The sequence below is a fragment of the Papilio xuthus genome, unplaced genomic scaffold, assembly GCF_000836235.2.
Source record: "Papilio xuthus unplaced genomic scaffold, Pxut_1.1 DF826945.1, whole genome shotgun sequence".
In the NCBI taxonomy this organism is placed as follows: domain Eukaryota; kingdom Metazoa; phylum Arthropoda; class Insecta; order Lepidoptera; family Papilionidae; genus Papilio; species Papilio xuthus.
Window position 1 is genome coordinate 5,941,832 of NW_013531704.1, and position 27,127 is coordinate 5,968,958.

At 32.7% G+C, this 27,127-nt stretch overlaps 1 protein-coding gene across 1 annotated transcript; it reads left to right on the forward strand.

Moving 5' to 3' along the window:
* The first annotated feature begins 4,103 nt into the window (after positions 1–4,103).
* Positions 4,104–26,690, forward strand: cue (Low-density lipoprotein receptor repeat domain-containing protein cueball). Its single transcript, XM_013316852.1, has 7 exons — positions 4,104–4,347; positions 20,749–21,145; positions 21,291–21,950; positions 22,144–22,332; positions 22,415–22,609; positions 23,190–23,298; positions 24,906–26,690. The coding sequence occupies exons 1-7, from the start codon at positions 4,284–4,286 to the stop codon at positions 25,014–25,016; spliced, it is 1,725 nt and encodes a 574-aa protein (XP_013172306.1). The 5' UTR covers positions 4,104–4,283; the 3' UTR covers positions 25,017–26,690.
* Positions 26,691–27,127: the final 437 nt, after the last annotated feature.

Here is a 27,127-nt window from a genome sequence, read left to right on the forward strand (position 1 = left end):
TATACGTTGACGAAAACAATTTAATGTAAACGGCCTTCAAGATATTATTTATTAACAGAAGCGTGTCGGAAGTAGAGGTCAATCACCCTGGTGTATTACTCGTGTTAGTTACAATATTAACACTAATAAAACTAGATCTTAATACTAGCTTTATATATACTAATTTTAAAACGATTATGTCTGTAAACTAGAGCAAACCCTCAACATCATTCCTCATTAATTTTCTAGCTGACAACTGCGACTCGTTCCGATCAGAATTAACACATTTAGTGCTCACCACTCGGATCCGAGCGGGGCGGGGTCATAATAGCGGTGCCCGCTCTCGGATACGAGTGACCGGCCTGTGCATTTTGTAGTTGTCAATATGCCGGCGTTTGAGGTGAGGATATGAAGCCGCCTCCAACTGATCCTTACGAAGCATTCCGATTATTGATTGACGACGAGTTGTTAGATCTTATAGTTCGCGAGACCAACGCGAACGCAATAAGAATCGGTAATGCAGAAAACGTCAAACAAAACTCCAGAATAAAATCTTGGAAAGATGTAACAAAAGAAGAACTGCTGATATTTTTGGGTCTGCTTCTTCACACAGGAACGATTCAACTAAGCCGTATTAGTGATTACTGGAAACGGCACTATCTGTATAACATTCCAAGCTTCGGACAATTTATGTCACGAAATCGTTTCATGCTGATTTTACGGTGTCTACATTTTACTTCCGAGTCAAGTGAAGACCGTCTAATTAAAATCCGACCATTTATGGATCATTTTAACAATAAAATGAAAATGATTTACTGTCCGGGTAAAGAGCTATCATTGGATGAGTCCATGGTGTTGTGGCGCGACCGATATGTATTCAGACAGTATATAAAAAATAAACGTCATAAATATGGCATAAAACTATATGTTTTAGCTGAACCAGACGGTACGGTCTTAAAATTTCAAGTTTACGCCGGTGCTAATGATGAAACATCAGGCAAAGGACATAGCAGTAAGATGGTCTTTAAACTTTTAGAAGAGAGACTGGACTGTGGCCACCATGTATACATGGCCAATTACTATAATTCTTATGGCTTGGCTTTGAAATTGTTAAATCGAAAAACGTATTGTACAGGGACGTTAAGAAAAAATAGGAAAGGTAATCCCGTCGAAATTGGCTCTATCTTACTAGAAAAAGGAGAAAACAAATCCTTCTTCTTAAACGGCGTTCATATCGGTAAATGGAGAGATAAGCGATACGTACTCTATATATCTACTGAGCATGGCAGTGAGATGATAAAAACTACTGCCAAAAGAGGATCTGAAGTAGTGAAACCGATGGCCATCATTCATTACAATAATTTTATGTCGAGCGTTGATCTCCAAGATCAGATGTTGGCATACTATCCAGTACAAAGAAAGACGCTGCGATGGTATAAGAAGTTGTTTGTACATGTGCTGCAAATGAGCCTCATTAATGCGTTGCATTTGTACAACAAATATTCAGCTAACGACAGATTAAATCTCAATGATTTTCGGTTAAAGATACTGGAGAAGCTGTTACCTGATCCTAATGTCATCAACCGACACAATGTTTTGAAAGTGAAACATGAACTCACCAAAATAGAAAAGACAAGGACGAGACTTAAGACAGTAGGAAGTGTTACAAAAGAAACGATCGAAGTGGCCCGAAAAGAATGCAAAGGTTGCAAAGCAGAGAGAAAAAGGGTGCAAACAATTTATGAATGTAAGCAATGTCAAGGTTCTCCAGGTTTCTGTACAAAATGTTTCTGCCTAGCACATTCCTAAGTAAAATACTTATTTTATTACATTTAGATTAAATTTTATTATAATATTATTCATTTAAATTTGATTTTTTTACGTCAAGAGTTCAAATTTTTCTTGTTTTCGGATTATTTTTTATTCCTTTTTACTTTTCTGGTAATTTTTTATTAAAATAATAATAATAATTTACTTTCATTCATATTTTTAAACATACATATATACATAATAAAAATACGCCTTAAAAATGTTGGCTCCTGGTTAATTATTCTATTTTACATCATAAGCAGTGGATGTGTTAAACAAAATACTTTAAATTGCCTTTGCAATGCAAAATTTTAGTGAGATCCATGAAGCCACTCTGGATCTGGATCTTTCTATAATAACATCCAAACATTCGCATTCATAATATTAGTAAGAAAGTTTATAAGATCTCATGGGAAAGAGGATATAGAAAAAGACTATCTTTTTTCTGTCTCATCTTTTTATCTTCCTGCATCTTAGCGATGTCAAGCAACCAATTTTTTCGGCTACCCTAAGTCAGAGGTGACTAGGCCATAGTCAACTGCGAGTTGGTTGACCTCACACATACTTTTGAATTTCTTCTCAGATATGTGCAAGTTGCATCACGATGTTTTCCTTCACGGTAAGAACGTCGGATAAATGTACATATGTAAATCGGAAATCGAAAAATACATTGGTACTTGGCGGGATTCGAACCCAGGACCTACATATTGCCAGTCAAGTGCTTGTGTCCTGAGCCACCGACGCATTATGTTTAATAACATGATATTCAAATGTAAAATATAAATAAATTCAAGGAACCGAAACACTTCGAGGAATTCTTTCTTATTTAACTGCCAATCAATATTTTATTTGTATTATTCGGGACAGACCGACATTACTTTTATTTTTAAAATATTTTATTAAATTTTATATATAGTTTAGTGTTTTATATGGCAGTTAAAAATCTGTCTGTACGCTAGTACGCGTTTATTCCGAGTAATCACTCTGAAACGGCTGGATCAATTTTAACGAAACTTTTACTAGAAGGTACTGTCCTGTACATAGGAAATGTTAGTAAAGAACTCCGTCCTGACAAGTCGCGGGCAACCACCAGTATTCATATTTCTAGTGCATTATTTTAATTATTGGTGGGAATTAAATTGACTATCACAATTCTGATTTACTATTTATCTGAACAATATTTTATCCAAGATATGTAAAACAATTAAGTAAATACTACTGTATTTAATAAATCTTATTTCAACATGACATTGTTCAGGAAGTCAAGTCAGGACCGGGAAGTAGTGTAGCTGTCATTTGACCGGAAGTCCGTGTGTTTCAAATTATCTAATCTTGATAAATGCGTGTACGATTTGCACGTAGCATTTTTTTTATCCGCATAAAAAATACAAATAAATACAGAAAGTATGAATATATATCACTTCTATTACTTTTATATGTAAATTATGTAATCCTTTTTTAATTAATCCCATTCGCACGGACGGTTTTCTAAAAATCGGTGTCGACGGCTCTCGGAATACGGGATAAAAATCGTCGTGTTTTAAAAGCGCGTTTGAACTGATACATGGAAATGCGTTTGTTCTATTTGAATGCTTTTTTAACGCGCGTTAAAAAGCGCGCGTGTCATTGGGGGCTTCAAAATGAAAGAAAATAGTACATACAGCTTTACCATGAGTTTACGCTGTCAATTGTTTCATATTTACTTTTTTATATTACTAAGATTACGTTATTCTATTAGTAATAAAGTTCAAAATTAAATGTTTGTAGTTTAATAAAACTGTTTATATTTTTCTTGTTTCTTGGTACTGTTCCACTGAATATCCATTCACTAAGGCCTTGTTACATTTGCGAATATTTTTGACACTGGCCTACATTTAATGCGAAAATGTTTTATATTCTTTTTAAGTTATTTTACGAAAGCTAAATTAGATTTCTCAGTCATTTAGGATAAACTTTTTAATGTTTTCTGTTTGTCAGATTACATGAATATAGTATTTTGTAAAACCACTATCTTAGTGACCCCAAATTTATTATACGTAATATTTTAAAAACTCGTTGGAATGTTATTAGAAATACCTACTAACGTGAAATAATTTATTAAATAATCACAGAATTTTGATAAAACTGCACCACCCAAATAACCTATGTTTTCAATCAACACACGCAAGCGTGTAATTAGATAATTATCATCGTAATTGCAACTCAAGGCCCAACGCCCAAACAGCGATTTCCAAATTGTGCCGATTTTGATAGTGATAAGATTTACGCGCATGCGCAAAACGTACTCAACCAACTATTTCATACGTAGACTCGCGACTCAACAGTCGACCGTTTCAATTTCACTCGACTCGACTTTATTTAGTTTCGGTCTGACACGCGGCCGGTGTGGATGTTAACGACGCGCGCCCTCTGTCCGTCATTGGGCTGAAACTCGAACAAACATTATTCGATCCAAAGTGCATTTAGACATACATATTCAAAATTAATGAAATAAAATGTTGAAAACACTGTGTTTGTTGGCTTATGTCATCGTTTCCATCGGCTTCGTTCATGCGTGGGGTGAGTATTCGCAAAAAATCAGCTGATTAATGAGTTATACACGTGTATTTTTTTTAACGAAGTTACGCAACGTTTTTTAGGTTAACTTCACTAATGTATATTTGGAGTTTAAATGTTATTAACAATTAAGAGGGTTTCAGTCACAAGATTGTATTAAATGAGTAGTCAATAAGATGCTAAATCGTTTGGCGCCACGACTCCATTGCTAGGGGGCCGCGAGTCACGTAGGCCACTTCGAGCGGTTTTCGACATAACCCGGCTAAATTGAACATCTCCCAGCAGTATACTGCTCCTTGTATTTGATATGATTCTTAATTTACTATCGTTTTCCTGAAGTCTGGAAAGCTTATTGCGGTATTTTCAGGACGGTTTAAGGTTATCAATTAATACAAACTACAATACGATGTTTTTCTTAAGTTATGTAAATTAGATTTTCCTATAGCAATCTAATAATTAACATATAATAATGATTTAAATTTGCAAAGAAAAATGATGTTTATTATTATTAATTATGAACATTATAGTGTTTTTATAACGTTATCTCCATATTACTCTAATGCAAAAACTATATAGTTAACTTTAATTTTTTTTTAATTGAACATCTTATGCTTAATGTGGTTAAATTAAAAGTGGTTGTCATAATTATGATTTGCTTAATCAATTTAAAACTGTTGATTTTAAATAATGTCAAAACAGATTTCAGCAACTTGTGATAATTTGGATTTTTTTTCTGTTTTATTTATTGGCATTTTCTATATCACTTATTAAACACAAATAAACGTTTTTTATAGAGATTATAGTTTTTGCATCTAAATGACATCTGCAAGTCATCTTACCATTGCATGAGGACTGCACATATGTATAGGAGGAAGACTCTTTCCCAGTACGACTCCCTCGCTTTCAATATCCTATTACCGGCATATCGCGAGCTTTCTCCAGCGTTTCTATTCCTCTTGGAAATATATAATGTTTGATTACTATAGAAAATTGATGAAACACTAATCAATAGAATCTTTAATTAATTCGTCTAATAAAAGGGGAACTAAGGAAAGTGTTCATAACAGAACATATTCTGTTAATCTTAATAAACACTGTAAGAGAAAGAACTTTATTCATTGATGTAAAAATATCAGATTCAGAGAAAATCATCGATAAATAAAAGAAAGAATTCTCTATTAACTTGTTAATCAAAGAGCCTTTATTCTAAAGACTAGTAAAGTAAGGAACATTCTAAGGGTGCGTTTACATCTGGCTAATGCGACTCTTCGCGAACTGCGCTACACACAAAATAAAGACGCGCAGTTCACAAACGGTACGCGAACAGCTGCGCATCCGTCAGTTGTGGTCGCGCCCTAAGAATCATTTTATAAATGTACCCCACAAAGTTTACAAACAATTCTTATTAGTGGTATGGGAATAAACACAGTATTGTATGATGGCATACAGACATGTATACATTGTTATTAGATTAGCTTCAACGTATCAATGCTTGCTGTAGATCAGGTCAGAGATCACAGAGTATTTATAATTGCTGTGCTGATCTTCGTTATCTTATGGAATGTTCTCTTATAATCTATGAACGAACGTCTTTTATTTTTTACTGGAAATGATAATCGGAATCTCGGAGCTTGGAGGCCAATATGGCAGATTGTAAGAAATATTATACGTTTTTTTATTACTTGATTCTTTTACATTTAATTGTAAGACGTGGTAAACTATTTAAGGTTACTTGCAGTAGTTACGATGAAAGCTATCCAATATGTGAGGAAGACTGCATTCTGCAAACATTTCTCTTTAGTTTTATACAACTTTTTACAACATAGGTAGAAATATATTTATAAAAGTATCACCCTTCATGTATGTTATGTACGCAATATATCTTATATCATTATTTTTAAAAGCCGATGAGTCAAGAAGATTAAAAATAAATAGTCTTATCATTATTAATCTTTCATTTAAATCTTTTAATCTCTGAAATCCAAGTGATAAAATTTTAAATATATTAAATGTATTTATTTAATAATTGAACTGTGTATGTACGTTTTTGGAAGATTTATTTTCTTTCTTGTCGCAAAAATTGCACAAGTTAAGTCAAGTATATGCTTTTGACTTTAGTAGTGTCCACAAACACTTTTGTAATATGTTATTATAACCTATTTTATTATTCTGTTCTTTGAACTGTCACTGTCAACATTTATAATATGAGAAAAACCTTTAGCCTTGCAATACAACGTTGCAAAGTATTATCAGTTCGCCGCGATGTTGTTCGTAAAACTTATATAACTCCAACATACAGACAGACACACAGATTAACAGATATCAAATGGCTTGACTATGCAATTAATCCGACGTCATTTGTTATTGTCAATCGATTTACCAAAACATTTTAATACGTATTTATCTGTCCGTCTGCAAGGAATTAAAAACAAATTAAGTTGCCTTTGCACCTATATCGCCATCCTTGTTTTTCATCTTTGATAAAACAGCGATAACAATATATTTAATCGGGGATTTTGGTGCAACATTTCATCCAGATCTGTTTAAAGTATACGAAAGTTTATATGGATATCCATACAGCTATTTATAATGATTGTTAATAATTAATATAGAACATATTTTCAATGTGTCGTACCTACTCATTACTCATTTGAACATAATGGAACCACAAATGAATTAATTAATTTTAAATTCGTTATATTACTTAAAAAAAAAAAACAATTTGTAATAACTGAATACTAGAATAAACTGAATAGTAAGTGTATTTCTAAAAGCTACGACAACGTTTATTTGCTACTTGTATTTGTATTGTATCTTGTCTTGTAATAATCGCTTTATATAGACTATAGTTCACATAAAACTTCTTATCTATATAATTTTTAACCTCTTTTATTTTTGCAATATTTGTTGTTTTTATTTCATTTGAAAATTATGTTTTAAAATATTATAACTATAGTAAATATTTCCTACCACGTGGGTACAAGACGTAATTTTGGTTTTTCCTTGAAATAGAAGGCTAAATGTAGCTGTAATTTAAACAGGTTTTAATAAATGTTGACGTTTTATGGTTTCCCAATTTCGATCCGGTTTCAATTTGTAACCTAATTTTCCCACTATCAAAACCGGTTAGGGTTATAATCACAATACTACAGCATCTACGTCATCGCTAAGACCTGTGACACACGTGCCGAAAGCGAAATGATACCGAAAATATCCAAATCTGAAACGAACCTTTTCGGTGTGTGAAATCGAATCTAACGGGCTCAAAGCTTTGCGTTGAATTTTTTAGGGTTCCGTACCTCGAAAGGAAAGAAACGGAACCCTTATAAGATCACTCTGTTGTCCGTCCGTCTGTCTGTCAAGACCCTTTTATCTTAGGAACGCATGAAGGTATTAAGTTGGAAATTATTCGGAACCCTCGGGGCGCGAGTCTGACTGGCACTTGACCAGTTTTTCTTTGCGTCTAATGGTTTAGGTTTCAAGATGGTCTGGATCTACATTTGTCACCTTTTTACTATTGTTTGCTGCAAGGCTTTGCTTACTTGTCTATACAAATAATTTAGTAGATCACAGGCTAATTATTAGATTGTTTTTACAGATTTTTTACGCAGACGAAGTCGCAGACAAAAGCTAGTAATATTATATTTTTTATTACAATAGTTGCTAATTTATGTAATAAAGTCATTCCAGATCAGTGAAACAAGTTTATACGTCAGTATTAACATATTCGTTTAAAAAAAAAACATTTTACGAGGATCGCTGACAAACGGTTCGTAAACAAACAATTTTTACTGCGTAGAATTTTTTCCAAATGATGTTTAAGTTAAATTAGAAAATTAATTAGGGTTACAACTGAAGCTTAATGAGAGTATTGTCCTAATTATTGTTTGGAATTAGAATGTCGTCAATCGATTGTGTAATATATAACCTTTGACAACTATTGTCAAAGAAATGTAAGGACTGGAGAGTTAAAGTAGGGCACGGACAGAGCATAAATTGTACTGAACTATCTTGCATTCTAATTGACAATTTACAATGACATCTTTGTTACGAAAACATTTTATTTCAGTTGAATTGATCTTTTGGTTTGTTTTGTATGTTTTTTTCTAAAATAAATACGTTTACAGCACACTATTTTTATATATAGCTAGTTAGTTTATAAATTAATATGTATTTCTTTATTACTATGACATTTTAAATTAAAGGAGACATTGGTGTGGATAGCTAAGGATATTGATTTAGACCTTTTTTTTTAATTATAAATTTAGCAAATTATCAAAGAAACTCGTCAAGTCAACATGATTAATAATTAAAATGAACACAACAGTACAACAAAATAAAGAATAGGAATATCTAGATATCGTGGTATTTCCACGGTCGGATGTCAAAGGCGGATTTGATAGGTGACCCGAAGCTGAGTACTGACGTTACATGGTGTAATGTTGGGAAGTGTAACATTCCCATCGAGCGGCTCCATGCGCGCCGTGTTACATTACACCTTGTAACATCGATCAGAATATTTAGCTAATAAAATATTTGCAACTTTTAAAACTGTTTTAGTCACATTACCGATATTGTACATACAGAGCATAACTATTATATTATAAATTACTGTGCATTTCCTTTTTATTATGAATCAGTTTCATTTAACGCTACTTTTATTTCTCTTCCTTAAAGTTTATTGTGTTTGTACTGTTGTAAGTTACATTCAAAGAATTTTATTATTCTTCTGTCTTTATCCATACTATGTTTAAATTTACACTCAGTTATGTTTTAACATTTTAAATTTAAGATTAAAAACTTCTATTAATATACTAAGAAAACTTAATTTTGTACGATTTTCTATTTCATTATCTATTGTATCCAATAATTAGGACAATAATTCGCTTTTAATATTTTACTATGAATCTAGATAATAGCTTTACTCTCTTGTTTTCAATCACGCAATGAAAGATCTGATTTCATTATGTAATTTTATTGCAATCGGTTGATATCTGAAGTGCATGCCAAGAAATTTGATAAATATACCATGTTGCCAACAACCTCAATAGTCTTTGATTTAGGAAGGTTAAGATCATGATTGGGTATGTTACCGATAAATCATAAATGGTGAACATTTGTAACATGCCTCGGTAAATGATAAACTGTGAGTTCTGAGACCAACATTTCTATTTAAAACATACGATAACGATATGTTTTATCTAAGATTTTTGTCTCAGAAACCCAACATGCTGTCAGGTACTAATGATAGTGCATGTAATCAAATGTTACTTTTTTAAATTGTCGTAATACGTTACTTTGTATATTTGAAGTCTTTACTGACCCTTGTCACATATACTATTGGCTCTTGTTTTTTGAATGTACATCTTTTCGAGGCAAATTACAGACATGCGAATTAAATACAAATAGCCCTTGTGGGCGCTGCAGGTCTCAAGTTGCGGGTTATAGTAAAAGTTTCGTTTAGAATTCTCCGTTAATATACATATATAGGTCACAATAATTAATTAATTTAATTTGAAGTTAGAGTGGTTTTTAATATGTGAAAAAATGAGGGTGCTAAAAAAATATTTATACTCAAAGTTGGCAGTAGACAAAATAAGTTTGGGAACCACTGCAACAGCCTAATGGTTAAGGATACGGATTTCCGATCGAATCGAGTTTCGAATCCCACCATTCAACTATTGTCGTAAACCATGTCCTAGAGCTTAGATGGAATGATACATGGAATATTAGTAAATTTACAAAAATCTTTTAACTAAAAAAAATAAAACGATTTGCCGGTGACAGGTACAATGATTTTTTTACAATGACTTTAGCATTTGTAATACCTTTTTCAAGGTTTTCTGGTTATAAAATTATAACGATTGTATAATTAAAATGCTATAATTTTCTATTGAATCTTTAAATCGCTTATTACTTTTGTTTCTAAGTAGAGAAATTGTAAGTACACTTTTCATTAATAGTAATATGTGATATTATAAATGTATAATTGCCACTTCATTCAACTATTCAAAGATTAACCTAAAGTAACTCATAAAAGACGTGAGTACAACACTTAACTCGAGCATATCATATATAGTAAACTAGCGGTCGCCCGCGACTTCGTCAGCGCAAAAAAGAGTATAGTATTCCCGTATGCATCAGCTTTCCGTCAAAGTCCTGTTAAAATCGGTCCACCAGTCCCGGACTACCCGAAACTCGGCTTTGCGACAGACAGTCGTACATACCAAAAAAATGAATTGTCTCAGGGCATACAAAAACCGTTTAAATAGTCAAATAACCGGCCCATAGACATGCAATAAGAATGTAGCAGATGCGTTGCCTACCTTTCCAATACAAAAATATATGTTGCAAGAGTGTTTATTAATATTTTTAAGTTGGAATCATCGTGACAGTGTATAATTTAAAAGATAATGTAGCGCTCATTATAATCGTGACAATCCAAATAATTCGATAATAATGTAATCTAATAGTTTCGTCGTGTTTTATAATAATATATGATTCGAGTCAAAAGGAAATTCACGCGTCATTTTACTCTGTGAATAACTAGGAAAAACTGTCTACTCCTTTTGATGGCGCGAGTTCATATAAGTTTATACGACTACTTTGAAGATTCTTGACGTGAAAACTATTTGGAAACTATGTCAGTGTAATCCACATTCGGTCAGCGTAAATCTTACTAATATGATAAATGCGAATATTGAGATGGATGGATGTTTGTTTGAATATATCTCTAGAACAGCTGAACACATCACGATGAAATTTGCCATACATATAGAACATAGTCTGGAAGAACACATAAGCTACTAATATTTTTTTTAATACCGCGCGGACGAAGTCGCGTGCAACAGCTAGTTATACTTTTGCAAAGAAAAATACAGTAACGAAGGCAATTGCTATCATTATTTGTATGGCAATACAGTATACGTTCTTGGCCCTGACCCTGGACTTACGTAGAGCAAAAGAATAACATAGTACGTAATTGATGTACGTGCTTTGCAATTTTATAGATAACCGTATTTTATTAACGCGTATTATATCTTTTATTTGATAGCTCCGCGCGGAGTTAAAAAAAAACTTAATTAGTAGCCTATGTGTTCTTCCAGACTATGTTCTACATCTATGCCAAATTACAGAGAGATCCATGCAGTGGTTCTGGAGATATCTTCTTACAAACATCCATCTATCCACCCATCCATATAAATAAAGATGATTTGAGATAATTATAATTAAATTAGTAAGAATTCAACATAAAATTGCGCGATTAAATCAACGTTATGCAATTTGCGGAACAACTGTATAAAGATATATTTATGTCATTTTTTTTCAAGCAAAATGACACGGTTATGATTTTGTAAATGTGTTTAGACGATGGAAACCCATGGTTTAACCGTTTGCCGATCAACTTACAGTTAGAACAAAAGTGTTCAATGAAAGTCAACTAAAAGTATGTAAGTAATGAATTTTTTTGTTGAATTGTAAACTTGGCAACTTTCCAAAATGTATTCATAGCTCGAAGGCTACTTTTATTTTGAGAATTGGTAATTCAATGTAAACAATATCGTGCACAAATTGCAATATCATTAATATAGTTATATCTTACATCTCAATTTTACCAAAGGAAAATGACACTTTGAAACTGTTTAAAAATACTTTTGCTTCCACACTCACTGCTAGTCAGGTATACTTAGGAATCTACACTTAAGAAATGTTAAATTAACAATTAAATGACCCAGAGTGATGTCGCTTTTGTATCATAATCATTTCCTTGACATGTTGCTGATAATTTGACCTATACTTTAATTATAACTTAGTCTCAGAAAGACAAAGTAACAAAATAAAACGTTAGCATGCGATCCACGTAAAGGTAATAATAAGTTATATCGTATAATGAAGTCAATTTGCGTAGTTTATTAATTAATTTAAATTTCTTCCGATAACCCTACAAACGTCACAAAATACGAAAGCGAAGATGTAAATATTATTTCAAAGCCTATTTTTATTATAATTTTATTTATTTATTTAGTTATTTATGTTTATATTTTACACATAAATAAGTACAGTACCAAACTAAAAACGAAGATTCTATGAACAATTAATGGCCAGTAAATGTGGAACACTTCAACTGGTTTTAAAGCTCTCCGTGTATGGCGGCCCTTAAATAAGCGTCAACATCAATTGTGGGTCTGTCGAAACTAACAATGAATCTAAGCATTCAATCACGCACAAACAAGTGGCAGAATTGACAATCATTGAACAGAATGACGATCTAATTCTTACTTTCTTACTGTTGTTATAAATGCAAAAGTTTGGATGGATGGATGTTTGTTACTACGTATCGCCTTTGAAATAGACTATGGTCTGGAAGAACACATAGGATACTTACTGTTTTTTTTTAATTCCGCGTGGACGAAGCCAGTCTTGCTAATATTATATTCGTGAATGTTTAGATGGATGGATGTTGGATGTTTGTTTGAAGGTATCTCCTGAACGGCTCAACTGATCTCGCTGAAATTGGTATAGATGTAGAATATATTCTAGAACACATAGGCTGCTAATTTAGTTTTTTTTAACCACGCGCGGACGGAGTGACTACCAAAAGCTATATACATATAAAATGTCCTATAACCGTGAAAGGCAACATCGATGTACCTAAGTTTAATAAAATATCGTCCTTATATAATAAGCATAGTTATGTATTTGAACAGGTGACAATAATAGTAAATACCAGCTTATGACGTTTAATTTATTTGTTTGGTTAATGTAGTGTGTGCAGGTGTGTTGTATTTGCGGTACAGTCAAGAATAAAACGGTATCAAACTAATTATTTAATTTAAGACGTTCTTAAATTTAACTTTAAAGTATTTACTCGCATTTTATAATAATCGTTGAATAATGTATGTGAAGGTTTTTGGTATAATTTGTTCAATGTTGATATAAAAAAGAAATAACCAACATCATACAAACTCCATAACTACATATTGATTAGTAGATATTATCATCATCAGCTCACTATACGTCCTCACTGAGGGCCTCAGAGCCTACCCTAAGTTAGGGGTGACAACCATAGTCAACCACGCTGGCCTGTGCGGGTTGGTTGACTTCGCACATATATTTAAATTTCTTCTTAGGTATATGCAGATTGCATCACAATGTTTTCCTGTATATTATTTCTAAGTATAAATACTTTTAATATGCATCGGGTCGAAGTCCAATAGAATCAAATTACACCGTAGCAACAAATTAGCAAAGTCAGTGTAAGTTTTTGCATCGACTGTACATTTCGTAACTAACAAGAGGTCATTGTAAACTGATAGTATAAGGCAAGGCTACAATAAAACACTTTTATAAAAGTTAAAACAGTATTTCAAAAACATTCAAAAAGAATTACGAGTATGTTAAAATGTTAAATAAAGTTTTTTAATAATTAGAATATAATTAATTGTATGTATCAAAATATAAATTTTTGACTTTTTCATATCAGTGTAACACTAACCTAAAATATTTTATTAAGGCGATATGTCATCGTCACTTTCGCCCATGGTTTAATGTTGATATAACACCGGCGTAAGATTACGATGTTACGATTTCCTCACAAGGGCAGCAAACTGAAGCAGAACAGAAGAAAACTTACTGTTAAAATATATTCTGTGGTGTTATGTGTTCAAACAATGGCAGTACTCCATTATTCACTGTTCTGCGAGGTAAGACAAAGTGCATTGGAACTGACGCGCGACAATCACATGACTTATCGAATGTTATTCAAGTTCGTTATGGAATCGCTTCGGAGCGATTGCATTTTGTCTAGCCTCCCTGCACCCAACTGTTCTGGCCTGTTGTGAAAAACGCAATATCGCGAATATCGGTTGTAGCATTATGTCAAGTGCCAATGTTTGCTAACTAATGAATTGACACACGTGCGCAAAATGCATAACAAAATGCAAACATAACATTGAGTGTAGTTTGTAAATCGTTGATTTTAGTCGTAATGAATATGTATAGTACGTTTCAAATATGTATCTTGACGTAATAGCTTTTAAATGGAAAAATTGTAAGGTCAGTTAATTTATAAATAATAAATCTAGACCTCCAATTTCAAAAAATTCAAATATATTTTATAGATATATGTCATTGTTGTACATATTCTTATTCGAAACATAATAGTATAGTAATTTTTGAGGTTATATTGCGCTGATAATTAAGCAATAATTCTTCTGATAGCAATATTTTCTCACTGTGTAATTAAATATAGAACAAGCTTTATAATAAAACCTTTCGTAAACAAGTAAGTTCAATGCCCTAATATTTTTTTTATAATTGACACACGCGCTTAAACAAAGGTTTCCCGAATGCACAGCCAAATTTAAATTCGATACTTTTTGATCTCGAGATTTAAAAAAAATATAATTATAATCATGATAAATAATTCTTGTCATTGGAACTTTGATCATTGATTTATCTAAAAGTATATGATATATAATAGGCAAGATAACTAGTATATTTGATATGTCCACGTGTTAGTAAATATTCTTACTTTTTAGTTTATTTCTTCATTTTACAAAGCGAACGTGGAAATGTCACGGTTTATGGTTTCAATTATGTTTCGAAACAACTTTTACTGTTTTTTGTGTTTCAAATTGTGTTTCCGGGTTATCGCTTGTAAGAAATATAAAAGTTCTTTTATGGTTAAGGCGATTTAAAGAATCATTTACGGAGATCTGTTATTTAATCCGCGCAGAATTAGTAAAAAAAAGTTTAAAAGTAGTGTGTTCTTCCAGACTATTATCTACATGTGTGCCAAATTTCATTGAAATCCGTTGTGCCGTTCCGGAGATACCTTTAAACAAACATACCATCTAAACTTTCGCATTTATAATGTTAATAAAATGTGACCTAAAATTGTTGTCAATATAACTCATCAAACTTCTACTCACATTCAACATTCAGCATGACTGTCAACATATCTCACGTGTCTTCGACACGGACAAGATATACATAAATAGAAATATTTTAATAAAAAAAAAAAACAAAAGTCATCGCACCTCATAATGTTTGCAATTATTCGACAGTTTTAATTTTGTATGTTTAATTTTAGCGTTAAAAATACTATGTCTTTGTATATATGAGATGACTAGATGTTGTCCGCGACTCCATCCGCGCGGATTAAAAAAAAAGTTTCAAAGTAGCCTATGTTTTCGTCCATGTTCTACATCTATGCTAGATTACAGCGACATCCATACAGCCGTTACGAAGGTACATTCTATCAAACATCCATCAAACTTTTTGCATTTAAAATATTAGTAAGATTTACTCCATTTTTATTAACCTTTGATTAAGTATCAACAAATTTTGTACATTATGTTTATCCATGCACATTAAAACAATTATTATTTCTCTTAATATAGTTAAAAATTTACCTAATTGTTAGAAATTTCGTATAAAAATATGCGCCGCATTTTTTTAATGCAATGCATAAAAGCATGCAATGTTCACGGCCTTGATGAAATTATCAACAACATTATGTCAGATAAAACCAAAAATTCCCTTATCACTAAGCTTTTTATCAGTTCAGGAAATTAGCAGCGAGTTGAAAACAATTTTTATACGTTTTAAGGCATTATTTTTTTTCACAAAATATACAGATAACATAAAAAGACAATATATTTTCATAAAATGTTACACATTTTAAAAAAAACTTGAACTTTTTGGGACAAACACGTGTTTTTTCATCGCAAAAAAAAAATTGATCCTTATCGTAAAAAGTGTCTGTTAATTCAAAGTTTTTTGCTATGAAACGTGACCTTTACATTTTCGGATCTCACGGCCAGAATTTTGATTTTTTTTTAATAATTTGAATACGACATTTCCTGCAATAAAAAAGCTACCGAGTTCATTGTTTTGAAAAAACATTGGCATTATAATATCTTTCGTATAGTAATAATCATTTTTCTCTCTATCTCATTTTTTTTAAGTAAACAACAAATATAAAATAGAACAATGTTAGCTTTGGAAACCCAGCGTTATGTTTGATTGTTGTTGCATTAATTGTATTGAAAAATTTACCTCTAGGATATCCTGTTAGAAACATGTTTGTAATGTAGCAGGAAACTAAATACATGGACGTTTGATAGAATTTAATTATATTAACTTTATGATAACATATAATATATTTACGCCTTAAAATCTTGAGCATTCTTTTTTTAATATAATTTTTTTGTCTAAAATAGCATTTGCATTCGAGAATACTATCTTCGTAAAACAGAAATTTTGAATAATGTTAACACTGGTCATTGGTAAAAATATTTAGAAAATTAAATAACTGTTTGTTGTAAATAAATATTATAATATGAAATTACTTTTCAATACGTGACTGACCTATTGCTAGTCGATATTGATGATATGCACATAAATACATCACAATGCAAACTTTGTTCTACATTTGATTGAGATATTCTATGGTAAAATTCAAAGCGAACTGTATAACGGTATCGAATCACTGTTATCCTTTTTGCATTCATACGTAATACATTTATTTGATTCGTGTCATAGAGCGTCGGTGGCCCAGGGGTTTAAGCACTTGACTTGCCATGTACTAATGTGTTTTTTGATTTACATACGTACATTTATCCGACGTTCTTACGGCGAAGGAAAACATCGTAATGCAACCTGCACATATCTGGGAAGAAAATTCAAAGATATGTGTGAAGTCAACCAACCCGCACTGGGCCAGCGTGGTTGACTATGGCCTAGTCAACCGTGACTTAGGGTAGGCTCCGAGCCCCTCGGTGGAGACGTATAGCGAGCTGATTATAATGTGTCATAGATGTTATTGTGGGCTCTACCACTGTTTTTTTAGTCGCTACGTTCAAGCAATGATTATGGTTTTTGGTACAAGAAACTTTTATTGCGTTGGTGTGCTCCAATAAACTTTGGAGGAACTAATATGGACCGTGATTCAATGTTGTATTTGGAAAAATCATCTAAATTTTTCCAGAAATTATTAAATGCCACACTCGAGTCGATAAATTGGCACTAAGAAACTACCCAAGTGTAGACTCTGTACGTGTCTGTACGTGTAGACTCTCACGGGCCAAAATCACAATAGTATTGTTTAAGTAATCATTACTTGACTCTGAGTATGACAGTGTAGATTCAAGTTAAATGATCAGTTCATTGCTATGTACGGTCGACAAATATTTGCATATTGAACTTGTATTGTAAAGAATTGCGCAGTTAAATGTCGTAACGGAAGTAGGGAACGAGTTATGAAAAAATTGTCACTATTTTATATCAAAACGTTACTTCGTAAGGCCAATGCCTTCATAATACTGAATACATAATATCAAGGTCAGGGTAAAAATATTTCTCAAAAAAATGAAACTTAATTGCATTTATTTCCATTAATTTGTTGAATTTTCGCCATTTTATAATACATAATTCGATTTTATTATTATTTGTTTTCACACTATTTTGTGTGTCCGAGTTATATGATAGCTTACTTTTTACCATGTGGTCAAGAAGGAAGGAAAACTAGAAACTAGAAATAATGCCTGTAGCAAAAATTCGTACCTATGTCGTACTTTGTATTACCTTTCCGGGTACATAGGTGCACTGTGTACTTTTGCATTTGTAATTTAATTATATTAAACTTATGCAAGAAGGTAAGAAGTAATTTGCGTTTTATCCTTGAATTTCTATTCATTCTATTACACCTGCATCCATAATTTATTTCAAAAATATATAAATCGCCATAATTATATGGCTGATGACCGCATGCGCATGGTATCAACTTTTAAAACAGTTCCTATTCTTTTAAGAGTTCCAAAATAGATATTTTTCTTCTCTACGTTTTGTACGACATAAAAATTACTTTTAGTTCCGTCACGATATTTTCTGACGTAGCCAGACCAAAATTTAATCAAGAAGTTAAATATAGATAAAAAAACAAGAGATTTTTATCACGAAGTAAGGCGGGACGATCGCGTCACAGATTCCTACGCGGTACGCGCACAGCGGTCAGCGCACGCGCATTGCTCGTATTGTTACGTATATGCCACCGGTAAATTGTGAATACTTGTCAAATTGCATATCGAACGTAGTAATTCAGAAAATTACGTTATATCTATTGTAGGTAGTTACTGTGAGTTGTTAAGACCAAAATGTTGGTCTCAGAAACCCAGACACGAGACTTAGTTGAGGTTTTCTTTCGCTTTAATTTCTGTGCTATCAATAGAGTGGCGCGTAGGCTGTCGAGCACAAATTTCAGTGCCAATTTTTCACGTTATTGAAAAAAACATTGTTGTTTTGTGATTGAATTCATTCGATATGCAGTTTGCCGGATCCAAACTACAATCGTAGATAAATTAAGAGCGTGCGAGGTTCACGACTTACCTGTGGCATAAACATATATGTTCTCACTATTGTTACGTAGGCGTCTCTTGGAACTTTTCCAATGGTATCGCCTCGCTCAAACACGATACGAACTACGGTGAATAATTCACCAATAACTCGCCGTTTTGGTAACATCATTCACACGTTCTTATCGTTCATTCATTTTGATTTTACTATTTAACGCTTTTAGCATGTCTATAGTCAATGTCGATTGAGTTCTACAAACAAGATAAAATTTATGCTCTTGGTCGTTTCTGTTTTAAAATATTTTTAACTTCACAGGTAAATTTTTACTTCTAGAAGTATTCTAATAATTTAAGTTTTCTGACGTAGGCGTCGTCCCTATTGATCATGCACATTAAAAATAAATTAGCGAGAAATACCAATAATAATAGTTTCAAGATTTTCCACACAATAGCTAGGAACTTGATTATTAAAATGTAATAAGAAATGGTTAACATATAAATTCGTCATTGATATTCAGCATGTGTCAAAGTATTTGTTATTAATTGTCGTCGTAAAATAACAACTATCTATTCGTGTTTATTTTATTTATGTTATTACAAAGAGTGCATGAAATATTTTAAAAAACAATCTGCATCCGATTCAAAGAAACTTCTTATAAAAGTATTTACAAATAAAGAAAACCCTTGTTTAAGGCGCAACGTTCCAAGCTGGTATTAGAAACCAGTTTTGATTTTCTGCGTATTTAGAATCAATTTAATAAATCATATGCGCCATAATAAATAACTGTCCGTTTCAAAAACGGAATGCAAATTAAAAAGATATGTTTTTTTTTCTTTTTTAGTGCGTCAACATTCTTCAAGTTGCCAATGCAAATACTTTTTTTGCAAGTTACTTTTAGTATCGTTTGTAAGAATTACATATGAGCTATAGTACGTATATTTTAACACATAGCTAAAGGCGCTTTAAAGGTTACTTTTGACTGAGCCCTCTTTTACCTTAACACTTCTTTATTAATAAGTAAGCCATTTACGTTGTACCTAAAAGCCCTGTAAGTAAGACCTTACCGTGGGTTTCTGAATTCAAAATCACCGTTAAAAACTTACTGTTGTCTCCTATTTTGTAAATTATAATAACACAGGTAACAACATATATTTTTTGTTTTTTATATCATAAGATGGCAAACGAGAGAGCGGCAACCTGAAATCGTTGAAATAGCGAAGTGACCGTTAAAGCGGGCTCTACCAATGTTATGTTTTATAAAGAGGTTTTGGTCTCTGAAACCTACTTTAAAATATACCTTAATTTTTTTACTTAATTACTATAAACACTAGATTACTAAGTATAAACCATAAACGTTACGTAACCATTTTTTCTAACCTCGACTGTCACCTTTGCGGTAGTCACGAGACGCGACACGCGCCTGCCAAAATATGTCGTCTGATACTCTGATTGCATAACATATTGTTACATGCAGTTTATTTACGTTAACATGCATTTAAAATAAGTTGAAGTCGAATTAAACCTAACTAAGGTAGTGAAGCTGGAATAAATTACATAGAGCTGAAAATTGGTCTCATATTTCACAAATAATACTGTTCACAACATTCTTCATTTCAGCTCTATGAGAGTTTTTACACCATATATTGACTTTAATTGGCTCGATAGTAAAAGAAATTCATCAGCTCACTATACGTCCCCACCGAGGGGCTCGGAGCCTACCCTGAGTTAAGGGTAATTAGGCCATAGACAACCACGCTGGCGAAGTTCACATATATCTATCGGAAATAGAAAAACACATTGGTACAAGGCGGGATTCGAACCCAGGACCCGCAGATTGCAAGTCAAGTGCTTGACCCCTGAGCCACCGACGCTCTCTTAACCTAACACTTTAAGTCAAAAGGGCAATTTATGTTTACTCGCCTTTTAATAGCATTATTGCGATATTAAATACATAAATTATAAGAAGTTATCAATACGGAAAAACTAGAACAATTAAATCAAGAATAAATTGTAAACATACAATTAAAAAACTTTCTTTGTTTACAGACGTTGCTATTACTGCTGGGGACCAAATAGAATTCTATACTAACCAGACAAAGATAAGCAATGAAGGAGTTAGATTTCGAGAGTTAACCGCGCTAGCTTACGATGCGGTTCACAATATGTTGCTGTTTGTGGACACACAGAACGACAACGCGTCTATATTTAGTTATGATATAAATAAGAAAGAATATAAACCTTTAGTCAGAAGGAGATCGTATGAAAACATACAAGGATTAGCATTCGATCCTGTGACTAAGAAGCTGTTCTGGACGGATACTAATGAGAAAAGTATATACTGGAAGTCCTTGAAACCTGGCTCCAAGAATGATACGTACGGGAATCTGCTTATCAAAATGGATGATGAAGTACCCAGAGCAATTGCGGTGGACAGTTGCAGAGGGTAAGATTTAAATAGATTACTCACACTTACTGCATGATAGTCGAAAAATCTCCCTTTTTGATCCCAACTTGTCCCAATTTAGGGGTCAGATTAAATCAGCTATCTAATCAAGAGAAAATTATTACTAATTTATTTTTATTTTCAGATATATTTATTGGACCAACATAAATATAATAAAACCAACAATAGAAAGAGCTCGCTTAGACGGCTCAGAGAGAACAGTCATTCTAAATTCCACAAACATCTATAAAGTTGTTAGTATCGCTATAGATCAGAAAACGAAAAAACTTTACTGGATCGACGATAAAGAGGGAATACATTACTCTATCGAGAGCTCTGATTTGGATGGTAAAAACCAAAAGAAGTTATTAGCAGGGACGAATCATATGCCCAACACAATAACAGTATCAAAAGATTACCTCTACTGGGTTGATTTGGGTTACAGATCTGTATGGAAATTACCTAAAAACCCTTCACCTAATGAAGAACCAGAAGATATTATCAATTTCACGAATGTACCTCCGTTTGGGATCGTCGCTAACTATAAAATAACGGAACAAATCGGTGGGGTCGCGGAATGTGAGAAATTGTCTTCGATAGCTGAGAATAAGACAGTTATAAATGATATTTTCACTATACCAAGCGATGTCGGTCTGTTTTGTTTGCACGGAGTGAAGGTAGAGGGCGTTACTACATGCAAATGTTCGACGGGGTACATCGGGGAGCGATGCGAGATCTCAGTGTGCCACAACTTTTGTGTGCAAGGTGATTGCAGCGCCACTAATAATGGGGAACCTGTATGCAAGTATGTATTGCAGTCAATACATTAAGCACTAACAAACAAATGCCATTTTTGTCTACTCTTAAGAATATATGCTTTAATTTTGTTTCTATATTAGTTATTCCTAAAGTCCAAAACCGCTGATCTCACCAACGAGTCTCAAGACATCAGTCTATAGTAAAAAATCAGGAATAATGGTTACATACTTCTATTGCAGATGTAAATCTGGCTACACAGGCGCGCGATGCGATGTGAACATCTGTGAGGGACACTGTTTGAATTACGGTACATGTTCCATTGGTACAGACCAGAAGCCTACGTGTAAATGTCCCGTAGACTTTGAAGGGGATAGATGTGAGATTTTAAAACTTGTTCCTACAACTACAGTACCCAATGAACATTGCAAGTAAGTATTACTGTAGTCTTCCTGATTGTTTTTGATTCACTACTTTATTTTTTTTTAATTTAAAATACGTATTTATTTTTAGCTGTACCAAAGAAAATGACAGTGCGTTATTATCAACATCAGATTCTGCAAACAACGACGTTTATGTAGAGTCATATAACAGCTGGGATCCCGTCAGAGACCCTATCATCATGGCACTGGGCACGATGGCCGGGTTATTGTTCGTGGCTTGCGCAGTCCTTGTTATGAAAGTGTTGAGATTGAGAAAGAGGCCGAGGTATGTAGAAATTTGTTTAATACAATTGTAATCTAATATATTTTAAAATTTCTAGATAAAGAATACATTTATTTAGCAGTCATCACCAGCTCACTAGACGTCCCCACCGAGGGGCTCGGAGCCTACCCTTTGTTAGGTGTGACTAGGTGTGTCAACCACGCTGGCCCAGTGCGGGTTGGTTGACTTCACACATATCTTTGAATTTCTTCTCAGATATGTGCAGGTTGCATCACAATGTTTTCCTTCACCGTAAGAACGTTGTATAGATGTACATATGTGAAATCAGAAATCGAAAAATACATTGGTACATGGCGGGATTCGAACCCAGGACCTGCAGATTGCAGGTCAAGTGTTTGACGCCTGGACCACCGACACTCGTATTTACCAGTAAACAAGAAATATAAAAAGCAGGCAATGTACACATCAATCAAATGAACATTCCGGTTTTGGTAAATGTATTATAGAAGTCGACATTTACTCGTACACTAGATTTTTTTTATAGATTTACACTAGATTTATTCGTATCATTTATCAAAATCTTTACTTAGTTATTTGTGAATTAATGCATTTTATCTTTCAGAATCAAGAGACGCATCATTGTAAACAAGAACGTTACCCCGCTGACAGCCCGCCCTGACCAATGCGAGATCACTATCGAAAATTGTTGCAACATGAACATCTGCGAAACGGTAAGCACACAATCTTACAATGGGTTTTCACTGACGAAACCATTGTACTGTTAGGAAGAAATATCGACACTGCTGATGTATCAGCGCAACACTAGCCTTATTAAAATATCAATGTTTATATCCCCTCACTAATCGATCTACTACATATACACATTTTTTTCATATGTGTTTCGTCATTCGGCCTAAGCTTGTTTTATATTATTTTTATATATCTGAAAGTACATACATGGTTCGTGACAATAATATCATGTTCAATAAATAAGAAAATAGTCATAAGGTCATAGTAAAGAACAAATTAAATTAACATATACAATTATTTCTTTCTCCAAACTAAAGGAAAACTTGTACTACACAATGTAACTAAGATTTCCCACTAAATAAATACAATGTTAATACCTTCAATACAAACGTCTTAAACAGAAATATGATAATTTTATTGCAATTGTAAATCAAATAAATTCAAAAGTATTTATTAACAATTGCAAGGTCATTGACAACGAATAATTTGAAGGACAAGGTAAAAGATAATCATCTCGTTAACAATCAGTATTGTCGCGATACAAACGCGGGGCGTGCCGGCAGACAGACGTAATAAATGCAAAAACTAGCTATGGCCTACAACTGACACAATAGTCACGAAAGCGTTACACTATGTCAAGTCTACTATACAGTGCTAAAATAATACCTTCAATTAGAAAGCTACTGTGTCAGTTTGATCTCACTGAACGTATAGTTTGACTTTAAATTCAGATATGTCAACCGATAAAGATGTATGAAAGAGTAGTATACGATGTACAGTCAGGGCATTTCGCGGTTTCCACTTACAGAAATAGCCTTGTACTTTGCAAAGAGACAAACACCGCCCTCTGTTAACAATATTAACCATTAAGTAGCATTGTAGTAATAGGCAATTAGTCGCGCCAACGAGATTTCGTACAGAAAAATTTAAACGCTCTGTCCTGTTGGCTATTATGTCCTCGTTGTCGACTCAATACTTACGTAACGTTCAAACGACTGCCTTCGTAGGAAATTCATCTTCGTTTTACTAAATAATATAAGGTTCATTGTAATCCATCAGTTTCTTGTCATTATCCTATGCTCAGAGGCATGCGCCATGTTTTTTCCTCCAGTTCGATAGCATATGACCAGTTTATTTGCTTACCTTATAGCAATCAAAGTATGTTGTAGATAATAAAACTTGAACTTTAACTGGGGCCGTGACAAACTGATCGCGTGGTCTTTCATTATTATAATAATACGGTTCCATTGCCAGTTTATTAATAATAAATTATTACAAATTTATTATTGAAATGTAATAGTGACCTTCTTTTAAGCAAAGTATATATTTTTAATTAATTTGTAAAAAAATACAGACATTTTTTAAGAACTTTTTAAAATTTTGAATTTCGAAAGTTCAGATGAATGGATGTTTAATAGAAGGTATCTCTGGAACCGGTCAATGGATCTTAATGAAATTTGGCATATGTAGAACATTGTTTGGAAGAACACATAGGTTACTTATGATTTTTTTTATTCCGCGCAAACAGAGCCACAGTCTATAACTAGTTGATAAAAAATATAATGTATATTTGTTATATTTTTTACAGCCATGTTTCGAGCCACGAAACACAATACGACCAAATCTACTCAACGGTAAGCCTGGAAAAGAAGAGAAGAGAAACTTAATAGCCAACATGGAAAACGACGACCCATATTAATTTTCATATCAAAATTTAATTTGCTGAACTAATAAACGTTTTGGTATTATGTCCAAAGTTAAAACTATTGTGATATTTACTGTTAGGTGACGACAACTGTTTAGGATTATGTCTGACGCAAAATGGCTGTGGATTGAAATGTGTTTGAATATCAGAATTAAAAAGGTCGGGTAACATACGTTCGCGCCAAAGCTTTCCTTTAAAATACATAGACTTATAGGTTAAAGAATGGCTTTTGCTAAGATTTTCCACCAAAAAATTATCTATAGTTTAAAACGATGTCTTTGAAAGTAAATGTAAATTTGATATACATCGTTATGATTACCGTTTTAAAATTGGAATAATTTTACGGCACAACGTAATTTTGGTAAGAAATTACATAGGCCATTGACTTTAACACGTTAGCTGCCATTTCGGACTATATGTCCGACAAGCTAATGTTTCAATCAGGCCGTGTTGTCCGACTATTTGTCCGACAAGCCATACTTCCATTCAACACCTCGCTGTGGCTTTTTAATCGAATTGTTGTATACAGCGTGACCCGCAAGGCCCCGTAAAGCTTATAAACAGCGGGTCAATTTTTTTCGTTTTTTGAAAAATCATTCTGGCAGCTAACGTGTTAAAATACATTTAGTTTTGTTTACAATGTGAGGTTTTATTATAATACTTTGGGATGAGGTAAAAACAATATTACAGTTTGGTAAAAACCAAGTACTAAGGTATTAATAATTGTGAAGCCAAATTCGATGTGTATATCATACATACTAAATAACATGAGTAAATTGTTTAAAAAAAAATACAAAAATGTAAGTTTTTGAGCAACTTTTATAAATTTATCGCATCGAGTTAGGTTCAAACACACTGACATTTGCATTAATGTTACAAGTTAAAATATACCCAATTCTACTTCCGAAACGTCTTAACAAATATATTGTCATCTCTTTCATTTCCTTAAAAACAATTGAGACAGCAATATTTTTGTGTAGACGTCAGTGAAAACAGTAACTACAATCACAGTAATTCATTGTTACAATTAAACTCACACAGTGCCTTCGCGAGCTATCTTAATACCAATGTTAAATTTAGTATGTTTTATAAATATTAAATGTTGCCTCAATGGGTATAAGTATTGTGAATCAAAGTCCCCGTGAGTAATTTTATAGTAATATTTTTTAATACATGGCAACACCAATGCTTTTCTTTGACAGATAAAAAATAATTCTTCGTTTACTTCAAACTTAAAATTCTTATGTACAATAACTTTTCGTACTTTAAAATATCTTTGACATGTAATATATTTACTTAAGTGTTACTTGTCCTGTAGCGTCTGTACGGTTTTGTCTTTTCTTAAATAATAAGTTCTGTCAAAAATAACTTAGGTATGAACCAGATAAAGCATTTTCAAATATTTATTTGATTTGTCTGTTATCCTACAGTTTTAATATTATAATATGTATTTAAGCAACTGCCACCAGCTTTTCCTATGAGGAGCCTATTTAAAAGCATATCCATGTTTTTATTAAGTAGATTTAAGCAAACTGCAGAAGGTTTAAAAATCTTCAAATGGTTCCTTTATTGTGTTCAACTTTGCAAAAGTTTTTAGTTTCTTCCGTACAGCGTTGTTTTGAAATAATTGTTAACTAATTTTAATTTAATGAACTTAATGGGCTGTTAACTATACTTACCTTTTTGTACTTAAAATTATACAATTTTTAATATATGCGGCCAAGTAATTATCACGTCAGTAATACTTATGAAAAATTAAAATGTTTTTCTTATGTTAATATGGATTATTATTTTACCCGGTTAAAATATAGTAAAATAAATATTTCATACAAATTTAATTTTATAAATCATGTATAATGGCCCATTTTGTTTATTTTTCCATTTTGTGTGAAAGGTTGTTTTATTTCCGGTGACCAATTTTTTTTATCTTCTTTGTCCGTGTGGTTTGCGATTTCTTTCAGCTGTTCTATAGTTTTAGTTTTTACGTTCCTATATTCGTAGCGAGATACCTCAGTAACGGCGAAAGCTCTCGCGTTTGACAACTCAGTGTTGCCAGTACAATCTAATTTAAAAATTACCAATGGGTAGAGTTTTACCATTTTATC

Bases quoted from the DNA above. Each gene is read 5' to 3' on its own strand.
- cue (XM_013316852.1), top strand. From the start codon at position 4,284: ATGTTGAAAACACTGTGTTTGTTGGCTTATGTCATCGTTTCCATCGGC. The intron at 4,348-20,748 runs GTGAGTATTCGC...CTTTGTTTACAG, and splicing joins CGGCTTCGTTCATGCGTGGG to ACGTTGCTATTACTGCTGGG. The intron at 22,610-23,189 runs GTATGTAGAAAT...TTTATCTTTCAG, and splicing joins AGATTGAGAAAGAGGCCGAG to AATCAAGAGACGCATCATTG.